The 27269-nt window shown below is 41.9% G+C and overlaps 1 protein-coding gene across 6 annotated transcripts in view; it reads left to right on the plus strand.

Moving 5' to 3' along the window:
• SLC35E2B (solute carrier family 35 member E2B) overlaps positions 1–26690 on the plus strand; it is a 59331-nt gene extending 32641 nt beyond the window's left edge. For 5 of the 6 annotated variants that reach the window (XM_033922346.1, XM_033922344.1, XM_033922347.1 and 2 more), the window contains 8 exons: positions 2015–2150; positions 5788–5915; positions 7974–8094; positions 11788–11841; positions 14056–14128; positions 17508–17653; positions 18118–18345; positions 25181–26690. In XM_033922346.1, coding sequence (XP_033778237.1) covers positions 2015–2150; positions 5788–5915; positions 7974–8094; positions 11788–11841; positions 14056–14128; positions 17508–17653; positions 18118–18345; positions 25181–25271 — 977 coding nt within the window. In that variant the 3' untranslated portion in view covers positions 25272–26690. Of the gene's footprint in view, positions 1–2014; positions 2151–5787; positions 5916–7973; positions 8095–11787; positions 11842–14055; positions 14129–17507; positions 17654–18117; positions 21140–25180 lie in introns of those variants that run through there. The other variant, XM_033922349.1, reaches the window with a different exon arrangement.
• Positions 26691–27269: the final 579 nt, after the last annotated feature.

Consider the following 27269-nt stretch of genomic DNA (forward strand, 5'->3'; position numbering starts at 1 on the left):
TGAGGGAGGGAAGAAGAAAGAGGGGGCCCTGGCAAGCGAGTTACCAGAAGATATCCAGAGCCTGGAACCCCCAACATGATCTGAATAATGACCAGACAACAAAAGGTAGGAAAAATCATTTTATTTTCTGTTTTGTGATTACAATATGTCAGATAGACAGCAAGCGTGGACTAGGACCTAATAGACAGAGGAGAAGTCTTTTTTATTTGTTTTGTTTACATCACAGAGCCGGCATGGAATTGGAGAAGTTGTAACCCTATACTTCTACTAAGACTAAGAGGTCCTTTTTATTAAGGTGCGCATTTAATGCTCCCTAAATCGGTTAGCGTACCTTAATAAAAGAACCCCTAAGTATCTTAATAAAAAAATTTGGCCTGCAACTTGACCTATGTTTTAGATTTCGGCCCCTTATGTGATTGAGTTTGACGTCCCTGCTCTAGGGCAATGGAGTCATAGGTGGCTCGTTTTGGGGTCAGAAATTCCCCGTAAAGCTTACAAATACGCAGATGCCTGAGTCCACAAGGAGACAAGATGAGTCCCTGTAAAGGTCCTCTGGGCATCCTGTTTAGAGCTTTATCCCTGATTTTGTGAGTCTAATGTTTGAAGCCTGTCACTCATTCTTTCTCCCTGGCCTCCAACCCTTTCTCCTAAATTATCCCCTACTTTCCATACCACCCTTTCACTTCTTCTCCAGCTCCTTTCTTTCCACGTTCTATCATCTGTTCATAGACCCATCTCTTTCCTCTTACCCCTTTTCTAGCACCTCCATATTCTTCACAGTTTCACACCATTTGCTACTCCACCTTTCTATGCCTTGTCCAATATCTGGGCTCATCTATCCCACCCTTACGTGTACCGTACCCAGTTGCCTTGACCTCCTTGATGCCCACTCCCAACATTTCCAAATCCCCATTTGGCCACAGTCCTGCCCAGTCCTTTTGAGACCCCACTTTATCCATGAGTTTTTTTTATTCTCTTTTGCCTGCACCTAATCTGAAACCTGAAAGTCATTTTTCCAGGGGGACATCTGCCACTGATCACCACTGCAATAAATAGTCTTATACCTTCTCTGTCACTATTGCCTCTTGTCCTCCGCTTTCTTCCCCCCCCCCTTTTTCTTTTCCTCTCTCCTTTATTTCTTTGCTCCCTTGTCTTGGGGTGGGTAGTTGGTTGATGGGGGGGCGGATGGGGTGGGCTGGGATTGGGGTTGGCAGTTGAAATAGTAAAATGTTTGAGCTTGCTATTTCTTGGTTGTGACATTTTTCTTCTGTATTACTGGTTCACGTGTTGGCTGTATTTGTTCTCTGTTGCTCAATAAATATGATTTAAACATACCTTCTGTCATGCCCCACAAGCTCTCTTGACCCCTTTCCTGTGCTCCCCACCCATATGCATGCCCTCTTTCACCACCCCTCCTCCTAACAGTCCTTATTGTTAGGCTCACACTCTCCACTCTGATCAGAGTTGGCCGAAAGAGAAGATGTAAAGGGAAGAGGCTTACTCCTTCTCGGCAGCCAGCAGTGACGGTGATCTTGACCACAGAGGAGGGAGAAAGATGTAGATTCTTCAGCCCAGGCTGGTGGTAGTGGGAACACAGGTAGATTCAGGATACAATGCAGTTGATTGGGGGTGGGGGGTGGAGGGAAGCAGATCTGGTAAGTATGTGCAAGATTTGAGTTTGGGCAGATCATGCATGGATGCACATAGATTATAAAATGTCAATCTAAGTGCTTGCTGAAAAATGATTGGCACCATTTCTGCTAGTATTTTATAAAGAGACATAAGTGCTTACTTGTCTTTTATAAAAGCAACCTAAAACAAATACCTAGACATGCTCTTACACTAGGTTTCCCTTATAAATTTACCCTCTGCATGTCTGAAAATGATTTTCACAGTGTTGTGGAAGCCTGAACTTAGGGAGGGTTGCATTGAAGGGTGAGGTTGGATTTCCAGTTTTGCTAGTCTCGCTGGCATGTTCCCAGCTCTCACTTCTGCTTTCTGATTTGTTTTGTAGGTGCTGTTCAGATGCTCATGACCACTTTTATTGGCTGTATAAAGCTCTTTGTACCATGCTGTTTCTATCAACACAAAGCACGCCTCTCCTACCCTCCTAATTTCTTAATGACAATGCTGTTTGTTGGGGTAATGAGGTAAATTCCAGAAGACCGTTTTGCATTTTGAAGCAGTGCAGTGTCTTGTAAAAATATTGTGTATTTTTCATGTTCTGCTGTCTAAAAAAAAAATGCAATTCAAAATGCATTTAAGTAGGAAGTTGTTTTACTGATCTGTACTGATATAGGGGGGAATTCAACAAAGGGCGCTAAGCAAGTTAGCAATCATGTTAGTGTGCACTAACCGTTAAAGACTCCAATGGAAATAGAATAGACTAATCTTTAAGCCCGTTACATTAACGGGTGCTAGAATAGATGTGTGTGTCTGCCTTTCTTTCTCTCTTTCTTTCTCTCTCCTTGGCCGCTTTCTGTCTGTCTTTCTTTCTTTCTTTCTGTCTCCTTCTTTCCTCGGCTGTCCACCACCATCCCTTCCCTGCTCCCCCTGTCCAGCAGCAGCCTTTCTCCCTTTGTTTTACGTCTCCCCAGTCCAGCAGCACCCCTTCACTGCTCTCCCTGTCCAGCAGCAGCTCTTCTCCCTTCATTTTACTTCCCCCCATCCAGCAGTACCTCTTCCTTGCTCCCCCTGTCCAGCAGTAGGCCTCTCTTCCTGTTACCTCCCCCCTGTCCAGCAGTAGGTCTCCCTTCTTGTTACCTCCCCTCCTGTCCAGCAGCACCTCTTCCCTGCTGCCCCTGTCCAGCAGCACCCTTACTTGCTCCCCCTGTCAGCATCCGGCTTCCTGGTCCATTCGCATCTCCCCTCCTCTTCAAAGCAGCCTGCTGAGGATCACGGCCGGCTGTAGCGAACTTCGCAGGCCGCTCTGCACGTCCATAGCACGTTCCCTCTGACGCGATCCCTTGCATCAGAGGGAACGTGCTAAGGAGGTGCAGAGTGACCTGCGAGGTTCACTACAGCCGGCCACAAACCTCAGCAGGCTGCTTTGAAGAGGAGCAGCAGCGGCGGCGGCAGCGGTTGGTGAGTGAGGGCGGGAGGGAGGGGGGAGTCGCCGGTGTGTTCCCTGCCTCCGTGTTCAAAAATGGAATTTGGCACGGAAGGACACAGCATGCTGTCAGGGAACACGCACTTAGGATTTTATTATAGAGGATGTCTTTAACTGCTAACATGCGCTTTTGTACACTAACGCTCTTAGCACCCTTTGTTGAATCCCCCCCCATGCTTATATCCATGTGAAAGAATAATTATAGAAATACTCAAAATAATTAAGAATAATAAACCAAACATTCTCAATTGCAGGCTTTACACTCTGATTCAGTACTGGGTGGAAGCCCCATTGGTAGCAGTAGCAGCCAGGAGTTGTTTAGGATAAATCTTATCTACAAGCTTTCCTCAATAGGACGGGGTGGTTTTTGTGTGTTCTTTTGGTAGAATAGCTCATGTCTTTTCAAGTTGGATGGGGCCGTCTGTGGCACTCAAGGACATCCACTTTCTTCTTGCTGAGTCACTCCACTGTTGCTTTTCCTTTGTGTTTAGGATCCATTACCTTACTTAAATATAGCTCTTCTTCCAAGTTCCAGGTCTATGGCAGAATTGGAGCGGTTTTTCTTCTAATCTACCTGTATTTTGTACTATTGTTCCTCAGTTCTTACAAGCCTCACTCTCCCCATTGTGGTAAAGCGTCCCCACAATATAATGCTGCCATGTCCATGCTTTACTTTAGGGGTGATGTTAACAGGATGTATTGCAGACCAGGATCTTTTATTGCTCTGGTTAATTAATGTTGCAGTCATCAGATGCTTCAAATTAGAGAATGACACGGGGAAAAAATCTGTCCCTGTCACTGCCCCGTCCCACCGTCCCCTTCACCGCCCCGTCACCGCCATTCCCTTCACCACCCCATCACCGTCACCGCCATCCCCTTCACCGCCCCGTCACCGTCACTGCCATCCCATTCACCGCCCCGTCACTGTCCCCACAGCATCCATATAAGCCTCAGTACTGCAATATTTAGCTTATGCCTTCCTTATAAATCAAAGTTCTGGCTGCTGAACTAGAGAAAGAGATGTTCAGCTGGCAGGGCTTTGTTTAAAAATTTTTATCAGCACAACTAATATACTACTTTATCCTAAAGCAAAAAAAAAGAAAATAAATAGAATTTTTTTTCTACCTTTGTTGTCTGGTTTCTGCTTTCCTCATCTTCTCATTCAATTCCTTCCATCACTGTGTGTCTTCTTTCTGTGTCTTCCATTTGCTCGGTTACTGTGTCTTTCCCTTCACCCCCCCATTGGTCTGGCACCCATCTTCTTCCCTCTGCTCCCCCATAGTCTGGCATCTGTCTTCTTCCCTTCCAGCGTCTTCTCCCCACTCTGTCTTCCACAGTTCCCTTCAGGGTCTGTTCCTCTCCACCCTCCTTCAATGTCTGTTCTATTCCTTTCTACCACCATACTTCCCTCCCTTCTTCACCATCTGTTCCTTTCTACCACCCTTCAGCTCCTCTCGCGCGGCCTATCTATCTACCTCCCTCCCTCTTACTTTCGTGGCACATTACAATGTAATTTGTGCAAGCCGCTGGAGCCTGCAAGCTCAGTTCCCAAACAATTTCGCTTCTGAGTTCCTATTTTCCCCATTTCTAATATCTCCCCTATATATCTGGCATTGCCCCCCCCCCCTGTGTCCATATACCATCCCCATGGCATGTATGTCCCCTTTATGTCTCTGTCCCTATGCCCCCATGCACATAATTTCCCCTGTTTCTGTTACCTTCCTGTGTCCAGATTTCCCCTCTCTTCCTCTTCCACACCAATGTGTCTCTTCTCTTCAACCCCATCTAGCATTTTTTCCTCTTTCTTCCCACTGGCTCACCTGCCTGTCCTCCCCTTTCTTTCCTGCTGTGGGTTTCTTTCTCTCCATCTTCATCCCCTTGGCCCAGAATCTAATCTAATCTAATCCTTAGGTTTGTATACCGCATCATCTCCACATTCGTAGAGCTCGACGCGGTTTACAGTAGGAGAAATAGGAAGGAACTACAACAGAGGGTTAGAGGTAGAAGTGTGAAGAAAATTTAAAGGACTTGGGATGCCAAGATATGAGTTTCCTTGATTCCTAAGTTGGAGGGAGACTTACATTGTTTGAGAATCTCTTTCCTTTCACTCCCTCCTTCCTAATGTGAGCCGGTCCAGCAGCCCCCTCCCACCCGAATGCAGCTTTCCGTCATCTCCCTCCACCTCACCTTAGATGCTGAGTTTGCCGGCTTTCTTTTTCGCCCAGCTGCACGCTTTCAAAGAGCCGCGCACGCGCGGCTGCTCTGTTGTTCAATCTGCTCCTCTGACGCAACCGGAAATAGGAAGTTGCAGGAGAGGAGAAGATTGATCAACTCCAGCAGCCGCGTGTGCGGCTGGGCAAAAAAGAAAGCCGGCAAACTCGGCATATAAGGTGAGGTGGAGGAAGGGAAATGGCGGAACACTGCGATGGGGCGGGTGGGGCTGATGGACCGCGCGATCCGTGATTGCCTCACTGTGGAGACAAGACCATTCACCGCTCCACGAGGCGGTGAATGGCCTTGTCCCCGTCCCCGCAGAGACCACTATTTTTTCTTCCCCGTTTCGGCAGGTTACTCGCGGCGAGCCGCGGGTAACAACCACCGTGTCATTCTCTACTTTAAATGCTTGTTTTTACTGATGTGGATTGAATTGTCCTAATGTGTCTCTGTTTTCTTTTCAGGTTTGCCACAGTAGTTTTAGGCCTGGTGAGCTTGAAAAATGTGGCAGTTTCATTTGCAGAAACTGTAAAAAGTTCGGCGCCTATTTTCACCGTCATCATGTCCAGGCTGATTTTGGGAGAATATACCGGTAAGCTGGATTTCACTGGAGGAATGGGATTTCAGGGCTTCCCAGCTACTCTATGGAAGAAAGTTTGATAAGCTGACCGTAGCAAAATAGGAAAACACAATTATTTTGGATGTGGGTGAATACATAAACTGATATACATAATAAAGAAGGTAAGCGAGACCCACTGGAACAACTCCAAAATAACAGAAAGATCCCACTGTTCAAAACAGCCTGCAACAGTTGAGATAGGTGAATTTTGAAGATACATTGAACAGGAATTCAAACAAATATAGTTTTAAGAGAAGACTCAGTGGAGAAGATTTTAGAAAAATTTATATCAAAAGGAAGAAAGAATCATAAGAAATAGAATAAAAAAGGAAGGGGGAGGGTTTTCAGGATCAATGAATGAAATGTGGAACCTTTTCAACCATGGCTGAGCTTTATTCCCTGTCACCAAGCAGGTTTCTTTGATCCTTTTCCTCTCTTTTTTTCACACCTTATGCTTTGAACAGTGGGATTTTTTTTTGTTATTTTGAATACAAATACTCCCTTATTGTATCCCTCAAGAGAGTCTAATTTTAAGCCCAGTTGTATGCTTAAAATTTATAAAATACTGTCATCATGCAGATGAGTGTACACATATACATTGAAGTGGCAGTAGTGCTGTTCTATAATTATGTGCATAAACATTCACATGGGCAGAGCATGGTTGTGTCCTAGGCGTAGCCAACATTTATGCCAGCTGCTTACACAGTACTGCAAGTAGTGTACATAATTGTTGCATTTAGGTGCAACCAATTACACCAGGGGTGTCAAACTCATGCCCGTGGGCCAAATCTGGCCCGCAGTGTAATTATATTTGGCCCATGAGAAAATACCAAATGTCTACTAGAGCTGGCCCATCGGGTATGTCAATGTAGGACAGCTATACTTACTTATCTTCACGATGTGTATCAGTTGTTTTTAGACCTTTCACTTTTAGTTATTATTTTTAATCAGGTTTTAATTCATCATGTGACCATCGATTTCTTTAGCATTTTTTTTTGTGCCACTTTTTGCTTATGATTGCGACTATGGCACTTGTCATGTGACCCCCCCCCCTTTTTTTTTAAATTGCCAGCGTTTTTCAAGCCGGTTTTACTTTTGGTTTGCTCAGTTCAGACCGCTACAGATTGTCTCTGTCTCTACTAGGTAAGAGCCACCACGGCTTTATTTCATTCTTCCTTTTTATTTTTAATTTGCACATAGTTGTTATTTTAAATTATCTTAAGTTCCCATAAAATATTAGCTGATGGTTTTTATGTTTTCTATAGTCTATTGCCACACTGTGACGCTTATTAGTGCAGGACAGCTACACTTTTTTCACGCTATGCAGCAGAGACTTTTTATTTATGCATTTTTAAACCTTTCCGCACACAAGGTTTTGTTATTTATTTTTCGCTATTTATATATATATATATATATCTATATATATACAATTTTTTTTTTTTTAATGGGTTTTAGTTTATTATGTGCCCGCGATGCTTCTTTGGCCACTTTTATGTTTACACTTTTTTAATTTCTTTTGTCAAACCTTGTCCTTAAACATGGTTACGACCACAGCACTTGTTTTGGTTGGCCTGCAACTTTGTCCAAGTTTTTAATTTTAGCCCACTGTGTATTTGAGTTTGACGCCCCTGACTTAAGCATTATCACAGGAAAGTTTACCAGTTGTGCTCCAAGATTTATTATAAAGTTAGTTCCACATTTTCCAAGGTCCTACTTTATACACTCGTACTCCTGGGCAGTTTTAGCTCAGATTACTTTAAAATTACCCCCTTAATGGCCTGATTCAGGAAGGAGTCTTGGTGCATGGCCCAGGACCATCACTGCAGTGACCAGTCCAGGTATGAAATTCAGCAAAAATCCCCAGGGCTTGTGGCACCAATTTCCAGTCCTAGTTCTACATGAGTGGGTAGTACAAGAAGGCAGTAAGAAATCACCAGGTTTAAAAAAAAAGAAAAGAATCTAAAGTTCCATGATTTGTTTGTTTACACTATCACGGTGAAAGAATTTCTATGTTTCCTCTTTGCTTTCTAGGACTGATGGTGAATCTGTCACTAATACCTGTAATGGGAGGTCTGGCACTTTGTACAGCAACTGAACTCAGCTTTAATGTACTAGGCTTCTCTGCAGCCTTGTCAACTAACATTATGGACTGGTAAGGTCCAAGTTTGTGTAGAGCACTGGAACAGGGAAGGATGTGAGAAGGCAGCTACTAGAAACCATTCAACAAAAACAGTTTATATCATAGCTGGCTGATCTTGTAGAGAGAGGAGAATCCATGTAAAGGAAGGCTTTTTTCATAGCAAGCACATTATGTTAAACTTGTGTGAGGCAAAAGATTCATCTTACCAGAGCCAGGAAGGTTTACCAGGGCCAAAGATGCTCTTTCAGTTAATATTCCTGAATGAAAACTGACTCTGGGATATCCTCCTTACTAGTTCTCTGGAGCTAACAGTCTTTTGATGCTGGCTTAATTTTATCCAGCAGGCTAATCCGGTCTTAATTTTATCCACCTGCATAAGTCTCTAAGAAAAATAAGCCTTGGGGCCCGTCTCAAACAGTGTGTCTGGTGCAAAAAAAAAAAAAAAAAAAAATTAAGGAGGTGCTAGATGGTAGCCCTGATTAGAGAAGAGAGGTGAGATCCCACTTTCTCAGTCCAGGTTGTACAGTTTTAGCTAGATGTGCTGAGAGTTCAGCATTGTCAACTGCATGAACTAATTAACATTGATAATTGGGATCTTAAGCAATTAGGGCCAGATTCACAAAGCAAACCGATCGTGTACCGATCGGTTTGCGACCAGATTTCCCTCCTGCACTATTCACTAACCTCTCCTGCGATCTGCTTCGAATTCATGCATGCAAATGAGGAGAAACGCATGCAAAGTAGACAGGGACGCGATTCACCAAAGAAATTTCGGGCTGGCCGATCAACCCAAGAAGCGACTGCTGGGGACCAGTTGAAAACGTCTTTCCAACTCTCCAGCCCTGCTCTCTGCACACCCTGTTCTCTGTTGCCCCAAATCTCTCCTGCCTGCAGCCCCGATGCGCTGCCCCGAATCGCCGCCCTGCTCGTCCCCATCTCTCCTGCCTGTTCTGCCCTGATGTCTCCTGCCTGCTCTGTCCTGATATCGCCGCCCTGCTCTGGCCCAATATCACCGCATTGCTCTGGCCCGATATTGTCGCCCTGCTCTGCTCCGATGATGTCTCCTGCCTGCTCTGCCCTGATATCGTTGCACTGCTCTGGCCCGATATCGCCGCCCTGCTCTGCCCCAATGATGTTTCCTACCTGCTTTGCCCCATTGATGTCTCCTGCCTGCTCTGGCCCAGTTTTCTCCTGCCTGCTGCCCTGAATCTCTCCTGCCCTTCCCCGCACAGCGAGCCTGTGGTTTTAACCCACGGGTTAAAGCGGGTTAAAACCATGGGCTTGCTAGGCTGCAAAAAAGTAAAAATTTAAAAAAAGTCGCGTCCCGGATGTCTCTTGACACATGCGCAAACCATCTACAGATGGTCTGTGCATGCACAGGATCTCACACTTGCGATCCGTGTCGGCCAGATGAGGGCTAGTGAATCTAGCCCTCAGTTCTGTATAAATTGAATTAAAACCAATTAGCACCTAAATTTAGACATGAGTCAAAAAAGGGGGCATGGAAATGGAAGACTCATGGGCAGATCGAGGACGTCCCTTGAATTTACACATGTAATTATAGAATAAGGGGAATCCATGCGTAATTTAGGCACAAGGATTTACACCACATTTCAGTTGGTATAAATGGCCGCATCTAAAATCAGGCGTGGTTCCCAGCGCTATGTCCTGTTCTATAAATGGTGCCTACCTTTGAGCTCTGTTTATAGAATGATGCTGTGTTATTTTGGGGGCTTTTTTTTTTAGGTGCCATTTATAGAATTTAGTCTTAGGTGTGTATCAGGTTCTGTGTATAAGATTATGTGCACAACTGAAATGCCAAATATATTTTCCATATATAAATCCGATGATAGCTTAAGCCATGGCTGTCTGGTCCTCCTCCTCCTCCTCCTTTCTTCTATCTCATTGTCCTAGACTGTGCTGTCACCCCTTTCTTGTTCTTCTTCTACCCCTCAGCTGGTAGAGACAGAAAAAAAAGACAACTAAAATACCATACATGTGACCTTTAGGTCTTTGTTAACAGATTCAGGGATTTTCCCTCAGCATGGACTCAATGATATCATTGAGTCAAAAGGGCGGGGCTCAGCCAAGATGAGGGCTAAATAGCATAGCAGGAGTTAATGGGAGAGAGAGGTCCCTGAGAGAGATAGGAAGTTTCCCTAGCTATAGGCTGATGCAAGCCTTGGGAAGTACCATTCAGGAGAGGAGATCTAGGAGGAGAACTCCCACTAAGAGAGAACATAAGAATTGCCACTGCTAAGTCAGACCAGTGGTCCATCATGCCCAGCAGTCCGCTCACACAGCAGCCCTCTGGTCTAAGACCAGCACTCTAACTGAGACTAGCCCTACCAGCGCACGTTCTTGTTGAGCAAAAACTTGTCTAACTTTGTCTTGAATCCTTGGAGGGTGTTTTCCCCTATAACAGCCTCTGGAAGAGCGTTCCAGCTTTCTACCAGTCTCTGGGTGAAGAAGAACTTCCTTACGTTTGTACGGAATCTATCCCCTTTCAACTTTAGAGAGTGTCTTCTTGTTCTCCCTACCTTGGAGAGGGTGAACAACCTGTCCTTATCTACTAAGTCTATCCCCTTCAGTACCTTGAATGTTTTGATCATTCCCCTCTCAATCTCCTCTGTTCGAGGAAGAAGAGGCCCAGTTTTTCTAATCTTTCGCTGTACGGCAGCTCCTCCAGCCCCTTAACCATCTTAGTCGCTCTTCTCTGGACCCTTTCGAGTAGTACTGTGTCCTTCTTCATGTACGGCGACCAGTGCTGGACGCAGTACTCCAGGTGAGGGCATATCATGGCCCGGTACAGTGGCATGATAACCTTCTCTGATCTGTTCGTGATCTCCTTCTTTATCATTCCTAGCATTCTGTTTGCCCTTTTTGCTGCCGCCACACATTGTATGAACGGCTTCATCGACTTGTCGATCAGAACTCCCAAGTCCCTTTCCTGGGAGGTCTCTCCAAGTACCGCCCCGGATATCCTGTATTCGTGCATGAGATTTTTGTTACCGACATGCATCACTTTACACTTATCCACGTTGAACCTCATCTGCCATGTCGATGCCCATTCCTCGAGCTTGATTATGTCATGTTGCAGATCTTCGCAATCCCCCTGCATCTTCGTATCATCCGCAAATTTAATCACCTCGCTCATTGTACCTATGTCCAGATCATTTATAAAGATATTAAAGAGCACGGGTCCAGAGGAGACGGTAGTTGGTTGAACTATTGGTGACAAGACCCCAGAGCTGAATAGTACTGACCACAATAACAGTGTACTGGATAAGAGAGCATTTATGTTGTAATCCTTGAGCTTGTGAGGAAACAGGCTCAGGCCAGGAAAAGAATAAAATTTGATCATATGCAGTTGTGTCCAAGTGCTGATCTCTCCTGGCAATCCAGGCCAGCCTGCTAAACCAGGTCAGCCTGCCACAGTCTTCTGTGTACTTCTTGGCATCTAGGTTTAATAGCTAATACCTTCATTACCACTGAATTTAAATGAGCCATGCACTGATGTTTGCACAGTTTTCTAGTGTATGAAATTTCTTTGCCTAAGGCAGTCATATCGGTGCAGAAAACTGTGTGTAAATTGTTTAGAGAGGATCCAATAAGAGTCAAAGGGCTAAAATATATCAGCATTTCTCTTGGTTACCCTGTTTTAACAAATGCATAAGGTTCAGCTTAGTGCAATTTGTTTTTCAGCTTGCAGAATGTATTTTCTAAAAAACTTCTCAGTGGAGACAAGTACAAGTTCTCGTAAGTATCTTTGTGTTTGGACCTTCAATTTGTGCATTTCAGATTTTCTATGTGATCCAGCTCCATACATCAATAGGAAATCAAATCTAAAGCTCTCCATTGTCTACAGAGTGAAGAAGCAATCTGTCCAGCTCTATGCAAGCTTCTGTCACTCCTCCACCAGAGTGAAAGTTAAATACGTCTAAAATCCGCCCAAGTTGACACTTGGACGATCTAAAAGACAGGTCGTCCAAGTGCCGATAATCGAAAAGGCTTTTTAGACATATCCAGGGACTTTTTAGGCCTAGAACTGAAAGGAGCGTTTTTGGAGGAGTGGTTAGGGCGGGATGTGGGCCGACCTAGACTTAGTCTATCTGAAGGGATAATTGAAAGTTTGACGAACTTATACGTTGTGAGTTAGATGATGTAAAGACATGTATAAGTGCCCAAAAGGTATCTAAAGTGACCAGAAAACTACTGCAGGGACAAAGTAAAGACCCCCCCCCCATACACACCCCATGTTCACCGACCTCATTGTACCCCCACAAAGTTCAGAATAAAAATGTATTGCCTCCGGAACATCGGCACTTGGCATAGGAAAGCTAGTAGAACTGCACAGAGATAGCTTAAGTAGTTGGGGAGGGGGGGCTAGTGAAACATAGAGAGGAGGACCCAGCCCCTTAAGCCACTCTAACCACTACATTCATGGTGTAACATGTGAGCCCAACAAAACACTACTCTACTGCCATAAAGGTGCCACCTGCAGCCATAAAGACTGTTGGGATGTTTGGGGGGCTCACCTTGACCTATAAGGGAGTTCTGGTGAGATGTTTATGTGGTACCCTTTTGGTGAAGTTCACAGCAGTGCCCTGCTGCTCTCTTGCCATGTCTGGGTGACCTGTCCATCACAATGCTGGCCCTCCCACGTCCAAAAGGTCTTGTTCTGGGCATTTGGGACTTGGACAAAATTTTGGTCGACAATATGGTATAAAGATAGACCTAGTGGCGGTCTGGACGATCAAACGCCTGGACATACAGATGGACGATTTTCAGGAAAAAAAATATTTGGATGTACTTTTCGAGAATGGACTTTGCCGACTTTGGGCGATTAGCGCCCTACATCCAAATCAGACTTAGATGTTTCTTTTGATTATGCTCCTCTGAGCCTTCACTTTGTTGTGGCAACAAGTCCCATTTCTTGCCAGCAGTAGTGTAAGCTTAAATGAAGGCCTTCTCCGTGATGTAGTGGTGGGAAAACATTATCTCTTATCATTTTTCCTTTTTTGGATTTTGTGGGAGGGCAAGTACTACTTCCTTTTATCAAAGTTGCCACGCTACCTCCCATCAGCTTTCTTCAGTTAAAATTCTGAGGCTGACTAGCAGCCAGAGAGGCGCACTTTATCTGCTTTTGAGCTGAAGTCTCGCAATAACATCCATGCGATTTTGCTGCTCTTATTGCAAGACTTTGGCCTGGAAGCGCTTCTCCAGCCACTGGAGGTGAAGCCTAAGTAATTTAATCACATAAAGCTGACAGGAGGCAGTGTTTTTAAAAGTAACATTTGCTGTGCTGTCTCCATCCCTGCAGTGCTGGGCCGCTTTTGGTGAATTTATGCAGCTGCTTTCCAGCACTCTCAAATATTGTGAGCTGTCCTAGCAGCTTGATGAGCCCAGGTATCATAAACCACTGACTGAGCATTGTATCCAGTTATTGTACTTTCAGCTAGCTCTGTGGGTGCTTAAGCACCCCAAGTATTGGGCAAACTCTTTGTACCCCGAGAGGAGCAATTTCCTTTGGGTTTAGCACCCCAACTCATTTTGAAAAGTTGACTTCTATGCTCTCACATAAAGTGCAGAGTGCTCTGGGAAAGAGCTGAATTAAAATAAATGATTGCCACTATTGTTGGTTAACATGCAGCACAACAAAGAAAAATGGGGAGACCCAATGATCCACAGTGAAAACAATCCACCGATGAAAACAAAAACTGTGGATACAGATGTTCTGGAGATAATTTATTAAACACTGACATATAAAAACCATGAAAATTCAATGAAAAAAGTACAATGATAAAAAATACTGTGATAAAAATCATGCAGAACATTTTACACAATGAGAGATGTACAATTGAGGCCTTCCATATCAGGCTTTTTTTTTTTTTTTTTTTTTTTTTAAATCACTTGTATTGTTACTGAAGCAGCTCTTCATGTCTGTTTATACAGCTCTGTTTTTCCTTCTAGCCCCCCAGAGCTTCAATTTTATACCAGCGCTGCTGCTGTCATCATGCTTATTCCTGCTTGGATATTTCTCATGGTAAGAGTGTTAATATAGCACTTACCTTTTTCTAAACTAAACTAAACTAAACCTTAAGTTTATATACCGCGTCATCTCCACAGGAGTGGAGCTCGACACGGTTTACAGGAATTAAAACAAGAAGGGAACTACAATGGAAAGAGGAAGAGAATTGGTAAACAGAAAGGAAATGGGGGACTTAGAATAATGGAGAGGGAGGGAGTTACATTTTGGAGAAAAGCCAAGTTTTCAGATGTTTTCTGAAGTGTTGGAGGGAGGACGAACTCCGAAGATGGGCAGTAAAGCTGTTCCACAGCTCGGTGATCCTGAAGAGGAGGGATGTTCCAAGTTTTCCTGTTTGGGATATGCCTTTTAAAGAGGGGAAGGATAGTTTGAAATTTTGAGAGGATCTGGAGGAGTCAGGACTCGAGGAGAGCCAAGATAGTGGAAAGAGGGGAGGAAGGATGCCGTGGAGAGATTTGAAGGCTAGACAGGCGCATTTGTAGTGAACCCTGAGGATGACTGGGAGCCAATGAAGCTTAGACAGAAGCGGGGAGACATGGTCGAATTTGCTTTTTGCGAAGATTAGTTTAGCTGCGGTGTTCTGAATCCGCTGAAGTCTGAGAAGACTTTTCTTTGTTAGGCTTAAGTAGATGGAGTTGCAGTAATCTAGTCTGGATACAATAATGGATTGAACAAGGACAGCGAAATGTTGTTGGTGAAAGCAGGATTTTTCATTCCTGTTTCTTGACTTTGGTTAAATCAAATGCTTTGAAAAACAACAAACTTATGCTATTTAAGAACATATAGAAGATAATAATACATCCAGATGGATTCTAGAATAGAATTTATCTATTTATTTTTAGTATTTATATACCACTTATAGCCAAAGTGGTTTGCATTCAGGTACTCAAGCATTTTTCCCTATCTGTCCCAGTGGCCTCATACTCTACCAGTAAAGAGTAATTACCAGTTAAAAGTGGCTGTATATTATATTCGATTCACCGATCATATGGATAGCAAAATGGGGAGGCAAGATATTTGTAAAGTTAGGACACACCTAGAGGTATATCCTCATAGAAATGTAGTTGTTGGCAGATAGGTTTCTTGGCCCAATCAGTGCCCCAGTGAGCCTGATCTATTCCTGTGCCCTTGATACATCCCACTACACTGGGTTCAAATGTATATTTGAACAGGGATATCTGTAAAGACCGATAGTGAACATGCATTGATGAGTGCATATAAAATGTCAAATGGGCTTGTATCATTTGCCTACATATGCAGACAGTAGGAGGGTTTCAGAGCTCACATCTTCCTGAAGAACAAGGCTTGTAGCAACCACATTTAAAAAAAAAAATATGAATATTGCCTTTATAGTACAGGTACAAGATCCTTTATCCAAATCTCTGAAAACCAAAATTTTACTCTTCATTTACGTTTGAAGGTATTGCTCCAGTCCCATAGTTTGGAACATGATTGTTTACCTTATTTTGAAATAAAAAGATCTGGTGGTAATTTTATGGTTTGTTTTCTGACTGAACCTTACCATTCCAAAATCCCCAAAGTTCCAAAAACCAAAATATTCCTGGTCCCAAGGATTTCGAATAAAGGATCTTATTACCGGTACAGCTAAAGCAGTTTACATTTACTATACGCAGCTACTTTATCTCTGGTGGGCTCATAATTTTTTAGTTTTATTTTTACCTGGAGCACTGGTAAATTAAGTGACTTGCCCAGGGTCACAAAACACTACGATGGGTCCACTATTCTACTACTTTGCTAATACGCTTGTATTACATTTGGGAGTTCCTGGAGAATCTTTGAGAGCCTGCATCATTGTTCACCGATTTGTGCCCGGTTGTATTTCAAAGTGAAGCGGCACAATTTTTTCTTATAATAGCATGGTATGTATTACATACTGTTCTTTTTCTTTTGTACTTGTAATAGCTTTTAATCATTATAACATAGAAACAAGTGAGACTTTAGAGGGGCTGCCCCCTGGTTCAATGGTAATGCTGTGCACTGCTTAGAAGATCTGGATTCCATTCTAGAGCCCAGGTTTTGCTGTTTGGCCTGGGAATGCTGCAGCTTAGACGGTCATGGCTCCTGCTGAGTGAGGATAAAGGCCTTACTGTCACACAACAGCAACACCTGTTGTCCAGACTTATCATACACGTGTGCTAGGTTCTGGATGGATCCATGGGCTGGCTCCTGGCTGACAACTTGGAAGGGAGAATAAGTTAAATCTGGGGAAAACACTCATAATCCAGTAAAGGATAGTAGAAGTCTGTTCCTACTGTGGAAAAGGAAGTACAGTACTGTAGCTAGCTCAAGAAAAAACTGCAATCCTATAAATTAATTTTAAATTTGGTTATTAAAAAGTATTCCCCTCACCCTCTCCTGTAAGTTTCAAATATATGATTACTTTACTTCAGGGGTGTCCAACCTGTGGCCCCGTGAAGTATTTTGTGCGGCCCCGGTCGAGGGCAATGCAGTGTTTTCCTCTGCTGCCCCCGGGTGTTTACTGTCTTGCCGGCTCCCTCCTCTGTGCTTGCTGCAGCGTTTGCGCGGCCCAGGGAAGCCAAAAGGTTGGACACCCCTGCTTTACTTAATACTTCACTGTATTAACTAATCAGAAGTCTGATACATGGATAGGACTGCACATGTTTTGGTGCTTTCACCAACTTGTTTCCTGACCAACATCACCGCAGCAAAGCAAAAAAAAAAAAAAAAAGCACTCTGAAACTCATATTTAAAACACAGATCGTAGCTTTATCAGCATGGTTTACATACTTGACACAAAGCTGTGTTAAAATCTTGCTTTCATTTGTAAGCAGTACTTTTTTTTTTTTTTTAATAAATATTTTTTATTCTTTTTTTTTAAATTCTTACATCAAGTGAAATACATGTAATACATTCAATTATGAAAAAACACTTGAAATTATTATTAAATGTTCTTACAATGTGAATTAAATAAACCCTTTATCAGAATTTTATATCATAGTTTTCCCTCCCTACCCCTTCTATATATTCTATACATGTGTTATTATATCTGATCAGTAGAATAATTTGTCAATGGTCCCCATATTTTATTAAATTTTTTAATATAACCTTGTTGTAATGCCAATACTTTTTCCATTTTATATATATGACAAATTGAATTCCACCAAAAAGTGTAATTCAATTTAGTGTAATCCTTCCAGTTCTGAGTAATTTGCTGTATGGCGACCCCTGTTAAAATTAATAAAAGTTTATTATTATTAGCTGAAATCGGACTTTTTGTTCTCATTGCTGTTCCAAATAATATTGTATCATATGATAGTCCAACATGATTTTCTAATAAATTATTAATTTGGGGCCAGTACTTAAGTAGGTCTTTCATCTTGTCTGCTTGGCCTAGGATATACCGCTATTGCAGAAGAATGGAAGAGGGTTCAGTTACAGCCAGGATATCGTGGTGCTGCTTCTCATAGATGGTGCCTTGTTCCATCTTCAGAGTGTCACAGCCTATGCCCTGATGGGAAAAATTTCTCCTGTAACTTTCAGGTAAAAGGGTGCTTTCTGTTAAAAAAAAACAAAAAACCCCAAACAACCCCCCAACAATAGTTTCTGGTTATCAATGACATTCATTATAAAAGAGTGTAGTACCTTATATTTCTTAACATAAACTGAAGTGGTATGTAAGTGAAGAGATGGAAAAAAAATACTATCTGCATCTGAAGCTCAGTGAGGATGGAAAATGTGTTGTTTAGATGAAACAACTAACCCTAACCCTTAAAAAAAAAAACCCCGATATGGAAAATGTGATTTGTTTGGTGGTTCATATAAGAGAGAGGTTTTAAATAGAGAAAAAAAAATAGAAATTTATCTTGTGTATATGCATATGTATGCTCTCTTTCCTTGCTTGGCCTTCATATACACTAAAAAAATATTAACATTTTAACTTCTGTCTTCTCATTCACCCCCTGCTCTGTCTGTTTTTAATCTGTCTGTATTTTATCTTCTTCCAGTGTTGCTAGCACTGTGAAGCATGCACTTTCGATCTGGCTAAGTGTTATCGTCTTCAGTAATGAAATCACAAGCCTTTCAGCAGTGGGCACGGTTCTGGTGACAATCGGGGTGCTGCTGTATAACAAAGCCAGGCAGTATGAGCGTGAAACCCTCCATGGGCTGGTGATGCAGAACATGGCTGAAGATTCAGAGATGCTGATTCCACAAGATTTGAAAACATGTGAAAGGTGACTTGGCCAGATCTCAGGACCAATGTTTTTACTAGTGCTACTCCAGTATAATATCAAATGCTGGTCCTTAAGGAAAGTTAGCACATTCTGATTATGGAATTGCTGAGAGGAGCTGAGTTTTGCCTTTGAAGCTCAAGTGGACATACCAGATGGCTTTTATAACCACTGATTTCAAAGCTGAAAAAAAAATCTGTGCACATCATTCTTCCTCTTACCTGCACCTTAGAGCCTAATTCATGAAGACACAGTAGTTTTTGAATGAGGAGCTGGGGATTTGCTGTTGGATGTGAGGAGTTTGTGATATGTACTAAGTCCTGGTACACATCCTGGTGAGAAAAATGTATATTTAGCAGTAGGACCTATTCGCTATTAATATGTCGTATTTATGTTAAAATTTTACCAGCACAACTTTGTGACTCGGCCTCTAGATGAATTGGAGGTTAATAATAGTACTCTTGTTTCCAGTTTTAACTTTTTTAAGAGGAAGCTAACCGCTCAGATTCACTTTGAAGCTCTCGTACTGTAAGACTGATAAGAGAACCTCTTACGAGACCATCAAATATATAAACAAGCATTACGCCCCGTTAAGTTGTGCTGCTTCCCAGATGACACTGTCGTATAAAGTTGGCTTATTGACTCTTTGAATATAATATGAAAAGGGGGTCTTGCACTGTCCTTTTCAACTGCATGACTGGGGCAGGATATTCCCAAAACATTTCATTTTAAAAGGAATTTTTACAAATTTTGGCTAAGAAGGCTGGTTACGACAAATGTGACCTTACATGATTTGGGGAAACCACTCTTAGTTCATCAAGCACAAGAGAACACTTTGGTATGAAGCCTGTGATAGATGAACAGAGCATATCCCTGCTGAGATTTAAAATGGAGAATTCCAGAAAACTCCATAAGTATCCATCTGCTGTTGTGCATTCTGTAAATGTCTTTTGCAAAATAGTATCTGTATAGGTACTGTACAACCCACAGTATAGTTTTTTTGCTGTGTATTCTGTCTGAAACAATTTTTTTTTTTTTTTTTACTTTAACGTTTTATTAACTTTCAAGATACTTCACACCATACATTTGCTTCAATATTGGATCAGTACATTATCATTGCTAACCATCCACAATTTTCAACAACCCCCTTATTGACCTCTTTCCCATCACACCTGTTATTTTGTCAGTTAAGAAAATGCAGTAATCAAATGCTAAACCTTTTCCCTTTCCAAGTCCATCATCTCTCTATACCTGTGCTTCTCAGTGCACATCCAGCCACTCAGGTTTTCGGATATCCACAATGCCTATGTATGAGAGAAGATTTAGGTATACAAATCTATCTCCTGCATCCTCATTCTAGATAGCCTGAAAATCTGACTAGCTGAGTGTGCCCCAAGGATTAAGATCCCTTAATACTAGATAATTCAGTGTAACCCTTGACCCTGTTTCCTACTGGGGAAAAAAATGTTTTTCTACAAATTTTGATAAAAATAATATAAGAGGCTGGGTAATGTGGGTATTACCACGCTAGAAATGAGTCAAACAAAAATGTATTCAATAAAAAAATACTTATGTGGCAATGTTTTGCCCTCAGGCTGCATCAGGGGTAAGAAGCATCATAACACTAAAATGACAAACATATAAAATAAAAACTTCCATAAAACAGTATGATACAAATGAATGTCACACAAGAAATAAAGCAATGGTAATTAAATACAACATTTTATAAACATATATGTTTTATTGGGATATGATTAAGTATGTTTATACATTGATGGTCTATACTGCTGGGAATTTCTTTTATCTACAAGTGACCTTTAACTCTTCTAGCTTGGTAACACCTGGATATTGGTCTTTGTCCTTCTACCAATTTTGTAAATCATGAGCAGTACAGGGTACCTGTAAAATGGCCCAAAACACTCCTGTTTTAAGCCTATTGAATTAAGGCGCAAAAATGCCAAGAAACATTCTCTTTTTAACTTTATATGTATTGAAATTTTGAAATATTTACAAATATCCACTTTGGTACAGAAATTTTGATAAAGGAGAAAACTATAGTTAAAAAAAAGCTAAAGAAAAGAATCAACATTCCACAAGACCGAGCATATTCCCTTCAATCACATTAAACCACAAAACAAAGGAGGCATAGAAATTAAACGGTGGAGTTTGAAAATGAGGAAACATAATTTTAAAAAATGCTTAATGTAACGTTCCATCTTTCAGTCTCAGTGGCAGGTTTCAAGTTTATTTAAAAATTTGATTTGATTGCAAAATCATAATCCAATGCGATTTACAAATAACAATAAAATCGGGGTAAAAAAACCCAACACATTGATTAAACCACAGTTAATACAACTTTTGACCAACAAAACAGGGAAAAAAAGAAGGATTAAATACAATTTATAAAGGAGGTGTAGGATTAGCTGTGTATATTTATATTATCCTTGGCCAAGTAGGCAGCATATTCTAACATGTGGGTGACGTCATCCATGGAGCCTGGTACGGACAGTGCTAAAAGTGTACTGTCACTTTAAATTTCTTAAGACGCTTCGAGACTGCCGTGCGCATGCCTTCACACCCAATGTCAGCTCGTGGCTCCTCAGTTTTTCATTCTCTGCAGAGCAAAGTTGTGTTTTGAACTCTGTCAAAATCACATTGCCTTCCCAACATACCATGATATAATTTTTTTAGGAAGGACAGAGATGGTCAAAAAGGTGGAGGAGTAGCTCTCTATGTAAAGATCGATATCCAAGCGACTGAAATGCAGGGGACCTGGGGAGAGGAAGAAGCGATATGAAACTTCTATCTGTGTGGGTGTAGTCTACAAATCTCCGACTCAATCGCAGGAAATTGATAAAGATCTGATTGCAGATATCCAAAAGTTCAGAAAGAAAGAGGAGGTGCTACTGTTGGGTGACTTCAATTTGCCGTATGTGGACTGGAAAGTTCCATCTGCAGAATCAGAAAGAAGTAGGGACCTTCAGTCTGTCCTAATATGGCAATTCTTCTGTTCTTATTTATGTTAAGTGCTTAGATACATGTGGACTTTGTCTTATATTAAATAAATTAAACGGTAGCACAGCTTAACATAACCAAAAATTGCTCAGATTTGACCTTTGCATCCCCCTCCAAAAAGTCTTAATGTATTACCTCTGATTCTGGTTGCTTTCATTTTTTAATTTGTAGTGGGAATTTTATTTTGACATATTATGCCCCTGATTATAAATTGCCCAAAGTTGGACATGGAGCCCGGCTGCACCTAAAAACTAATTATTCAACTGAGTACTAACAGCCAATTGTTGGAGTTAATTGACACTAATTGGAGTTTATGCATGCATTACATTAGTGATTTCTATTCCGCCATTACTTTGCGGTTCATCTGCCTAAGTGCTATTCTAAAAAGCTCTATGCCCAAAATCTCAAAATGGGGTGTAGCCATGGCCGCCATAAAGAGATTAGGTTCTTACCTTGCTAGTAGCTGGATGTGTCATTCTAGACTGACGGTAATATCCAAGTTCCCACGAGCTGTGCAGAAATAATCCACTTTGGCTTTTGAATCCCTCCTACTTCACCAGAGGACTCTGCTGCCCCCTTCAGTTTAGTTCCAAAGCAGGCGATACCCCTCCTTCACCAGTGTTTCTAGAAGGGGCTATGGGGAATCTCCCTGAAGAACAAGTCTGTTCTCCTCTGAAATTATTACAAACAGGTTAACCTTGAACAATCAAAACAATCATGCCAAACAGAAACATTAATGGAGCTCAAATAAAACCCCAAAGTGACCTAGCAATAGCCTATTCTTCATACTTTTGAGGACTGACTGGCAACGAACATTCTGAGTGAGACAATAGACAGGCATAAGAAATAAATGAGAGGGTGGCAGTCCAGAATGACACTATCTACTAGAAAAGATATTAGCAAGGAAGAACCTAATCTTTTTCTAGTGCAATAGGTATGTCATTCTAGAACAGGGATCTCAAAGTCCCTCCTTGAGGGCCGCAACCCAGTCGGGTTTTCTGGATTTCCCCAATGAATATGCATGAGATCTATGTGCATGCACTGCTTTCAATGCATATTCATTGGGGAAATCCTGAAAACCCGACTGGATTGTGGCCCTCAAGGAGGGACTTTGAGATCCCTGTTCTAGATGGACAGGGAGTACAAAAGCAGTCCCAAGAAATCTAGGACACTGAGGACCCAAAGGCAGAGTTCTCCCTTAATGCTACATCCAATCTATAAAACTTGGAAAACGTATGAAGAGTGGACCAAGTCGCTGCCCTACAATAAAATAAAGATATAAGCAGAGCAGATCAGAAAGACTCCTTCAGGCTTGCGTGCATCAGGACAACAGCGTCCTCTGGTGAAGTAGGAGGGATTCAAAAGCCAGAGTGGATTCCTTCTGCACGGTTCATGGGCAATGGGATATTACTGTCCGTCCAGAATGACACACCTATTGCACTAGAAACTATCTTCTTATGCAAAGCTTTAAAAGCATGTTTTCTCAAGCATAATTTAGATTAGTAATGTAATCCTTATTGTTGAATTTGCATTATGATATTGGTCCTGCGACCAGGAAGTGATGTAAGAAGGGAGCTGAGGCCAGCACGAGCAGCAAGTGGAAGATGCTGTTTGTGCTGGCGAACATTCAAAGAGGTACATGGGGAGGGGGGCAAAGAGGAGAGGCATCAGCACCCCATCCCCCCTAAAGATTGTGCCCGGAGTGGTTCGTCCCCCTATGTCACTGGTAGCAGCTTATCTCAAGAGGAAAGGCATATTTGTCTTTCCCTTCTTAAGACAACTGGCTGATATGTGGGCACACAGCACAAACTCTCATTCGTTCTCTTGAAACCACGATTGACATCTCTAGGATTTATAATCAATCTACCAAAGTCCAACCTGACTCCATCTTGACATCTTCAGTTCATAAGACCCCTTCTAGATACTGTGCAGTGTCAAGTCTCTCTCACACCGGAGCGTATTCACTTTCCAAATGCTTGCTTATCTCCTAGGTATGGGGCATCCACTTGCTTATCATAAAGGTCACCTCTTAGTCCTGAAGCTCTGAGCCATGCAATTCTTCTGGCTGCAATGGATACCGCCCCCAGTCAGGATGTTGCGTCATATTAATCATAGGTGTTAAAATTCTTCATTACCAACACCCCAGTTCATTACTAAGTTAGTGAGTAGCAATTCTGGAAGCGAGCATGGCTCCTGAAAAGACTTTCCTGTGCACTGTATCAAGGTTTTTTGGCTTCTTACCAAGAGGAAAAGATGGATGAGACTTAAGAGATTTAGTTTTATTTATCACTGCTTCAAACACTGTAGAGTGATATGGAAGCTGAGCTTTGTCATGCCCCGAAGGCTGACTCTATATTTAGCATCCAGACTTTCTTTGCATCCCCTGGAGGACGGATAGGCACTAAAATTGGCCCTAAAGGGGAATCTAGGGAAAGTAAGATCATCTGAAAGTTCTTTTTGTTCATAGTGGTAGAATTAGCCCCTAGCGCTAATACTTTGAGGAGCTTCTGAATGACTGTTATAATTATTGTCTTCTGGATGATGTTCTGACTTTATAGTCAGACAAATGAGGATGTAAAGTGGAAGTGGATGGATTTTCAGATGAAGGTGCTGTCCATCAGAGGAAAATGACTCTATTGATTCTGAGGGGAGAGAAATCCCACTGCTGAAAGAAAAGGGATGGACTTGGAGGTCTGAAATGGTGCTTGAAATGGTGCATATGGTATTGGAAAGGGAACAGCTGCTAAGGTAGGAGGAAGATGAGCTGAAGTTACCGGCTGTTGGAGTACTTTCTGAAAAAGCTATAGGAGAAGCTGAATCTTGGAGACAGCTGAGGGGAGATAGGATTGAAGTCTACAAAATCCTGAGTGGAGTAGAACAGGTTCAAGTGGATTGATTTTTCACTCCGTCAAAAATTACAAAGACTAGGGGACACGCGATGAAGTTACAGGGAAATACTTTTAAAACCAATAGGAGGTTACTCTATTCCTAGCAATGCGAGAAGATATAAAAAAGTTGGGGGCTATTTTTACTTTAGCTTATCCTTGTAAGTGCATAATTGTTTAAAATGTTTTTTATGCACCTGATCATCTAAGATCCTTTTTGGACCTTAAGGTGGAGAGTCTAGCTCTAAAAATTAAAATCCGGGGGATAGATGTATTAAGCCTTTTCTTTTCTTATATTTCGTAATTTTACTTTGATTATCTCTCTATAATTTAGATTGTTCCTCTAAATTGAGGTCTAGGAAAGAGTTATATCCATTAAGAATTTGTTTTGCTTCTGATAGAAATGTGATTTTCTTTTTACATGATGGATTATGACTATTATTTTAACAAGTTGTATTACTTGTGAATAATATGATAAAGAATTTTTTAAAAATAAAAAAACCCCAAAACAACTAATAGGAGGAATTTTTTTTCACTCAGAGAATAGTTAAGTTCTGGAACGCATTGCCAGAGGTTGTGGTAAGAGCGGATAGCTTAGCTGGTTTTAAGAAAGGTTTGGACAAGTTCTTGGAGGAAAAGTCCATAGTCTGTTATTGAGAAAGACATGGGGAAGCCACTGCTTGCCCTGGATCGGTAGCATGGAATGTTGCTACTCCTTGGGTTTTGGTCAGGTACTAGTGACCTGGATTAGCCACTGTGAGAACAGGCTACTGGGCTTGATGGACCATTAGTCTGACCTAGTAAGGCTATTCTTATATACTTTTGCAGAGATAAGCCTAGGAGGAATAGTGTGAGATGGCAAAATGTTCTTAGATTTTGTAGCAAGATCTGCTTATGGAGGCAAGCTGTGTTTTGATTGATTTTTTTTATTTTTTAAGTTTCTTGCAGGGTGGGGAGCTCTGCACTGATGTTTATGAAAGCATGGAGTCCCATGGTCACTTTGAAGAGACTGGTGTTTTGGAGTGCTGAGATGACTGAGCCGACTGAATGAACTCCGAGGCTCCAGAAACTGCAGTCAGAGATTTGCTCTGATTACTACGGAGTTCCTTTCACATAGTGAGTGTCGAGTCTAAAGCCCTCTGAGGGATTAGTGCGATGGTGCCATGACTCTTTGGTACTACTGATGAGTCCGTCGGGTTAGAAGGTGAACAAGTTGTGTTTGTGTGTGGGTTATTTCCACCGGTACCTGAAACAGGCACTTTGTGTCGGCACAAGGTGGTTCCACGAGAGTAAGAGTAGAGAAAACTATATACTGACAGCTTTTCCTTTCCTAAGGGTGATACATGTCCGTAGTGAGTGACGGAGAAACTGGGTTCACTGCTGCAGCAGTGAGAAAGCAGAGGGCCAAACATGATTGGTTCAAAACTCTGCAATCAAGCTAGGGAATGCACATCCGAACAGGCAACCTATAGAGAAGGCTACCAAGTGTGTCTGCATTATCCTGGTCAGAGCCTAATCCCACCCCTAGCTCTAACTAGGGGCCTCTAGTGTCCAGTAGGAAGCAGGATCAATTTCCAATTGCTCTTCCTCTATCAAAGCCCCAAATTCAAAATGTTGCTTGTGACTCCCTTCAGAAGTCCCTCTGTACTAGTTGATGGGGGCAAGCTGCTTTCTCTTTGTTTTCCCCCAAGACCTCCAGTCACGCAAATGCCTTTTTGGCCACAAAATATTAAGGTATTTTATAGCCACACTTTGCTCCGATGCTCATAGGAGCTAATACAACCGTAGTCGGCACTAAAAAAGCCTAACGTGGCTTCATAAAAAGGGGGGGTATGTGTTATCACACCTTAACTACAATGCGTTGTCGCTATCTCCTTGTTCCATATTTACGGTTTCATTTATTCACACAAAATAAAGAGTAACCCATTTTCGCATATTCACAGCCATATACAGTGCATTTCCATGAGGATGAAGACATTAACAGAGCTGTGCATGAGTATGGTTAAACCAAAAGACTGTATATACTGTACTTTTACAAAAAAAAAAACTATATAAAATACATTTATAAAATGCACAATATAATAACTAAGCTGTTCTTTACAAGAAAGGTGCATGAAATGATGAGTGTTTGGTGTTAGGAAACAATGTGAACGGGGTCGCAAAGGAACCTAACCCCCTTTTTCCCCATAAGATCAATCGTTCCATATTTGCATTTTCAGTATTCACAGGGAATAGCGAGAACGCACTCTGTCTCCCTTGGAAACAAATGAAATTGAATAGAGAAGTCACAGGCTACCTAAAACTGTCTAGCTCACAGAGTCAAAGCATTACATAAGAACTGCCATCTCCGGATCAGACCCTGGGTCCATCAAGTCCGGTGATCCGCATACGCGGAGGCCCCGCCAGGTGTACCCTGGCATAGTTTTAGTCCCCATATCACTCTAAGCTTCTCATAAGGAGAGGTGCATCTAGCTTACCCTTAAATCCTAGAATGGTGGATTCTGCAATTACCTCTTCTGGGAGAGCATTCCAGGTGTCCAGCACTCGTTGCGTGAAGCAGAACTTCCTGACATTTGTCCTGAACTTGTCCCCCCCCCCCCCCCATTGCATGTGAATTCATTAATGCACCTTAAGTCAATTAGTGCACATTCATTTTTTATTTTTTTTTAATGAAAATTAACAAAAATCTGGTAAAAGGCCAAATTAACCAAACTTTTTAGCCCTGTTCAAATCTGTTCCAAAATCCTGTTCCTTGCTTTAAGAGCACTGTAACGTCACTATATATCACAAATCATACTCATTAAATCAGCCTACCACAGTAATGTATGTAAAATTCCAATTCCTCTCCTATGAACTTAATGTTCCCCCTATAATAGAATCACAGCTCTTTGTGTGTGACGTGATAGAAGGTGAGCGGTTACCTTGGTAAGAATGTGTAGAAATGTCACCAAAAATGACAGTTTAATGTCCTCTTTCTACACACTTAGGTGAATAAGAGTCTGACCACAGTCTGGGCAGACAGAATAG

The sequence above is a fragment of the Geotrypetes seraphini genome, chromosome 15 (assembly GCF_902459505.1).
Source record: "Geotrypetes seraphini chromosome 15, aGeoSer1.1, whole genome shotgun sequence".
In the NCBI taxonomy this organism is placed as follows: domain Eukaryota; kingdom Metazoa; phylum Chordata; class Amphibia; order Gymnophiona; family Dermophiidae; genus Geotrypetes; species Geotrypetes seraphini.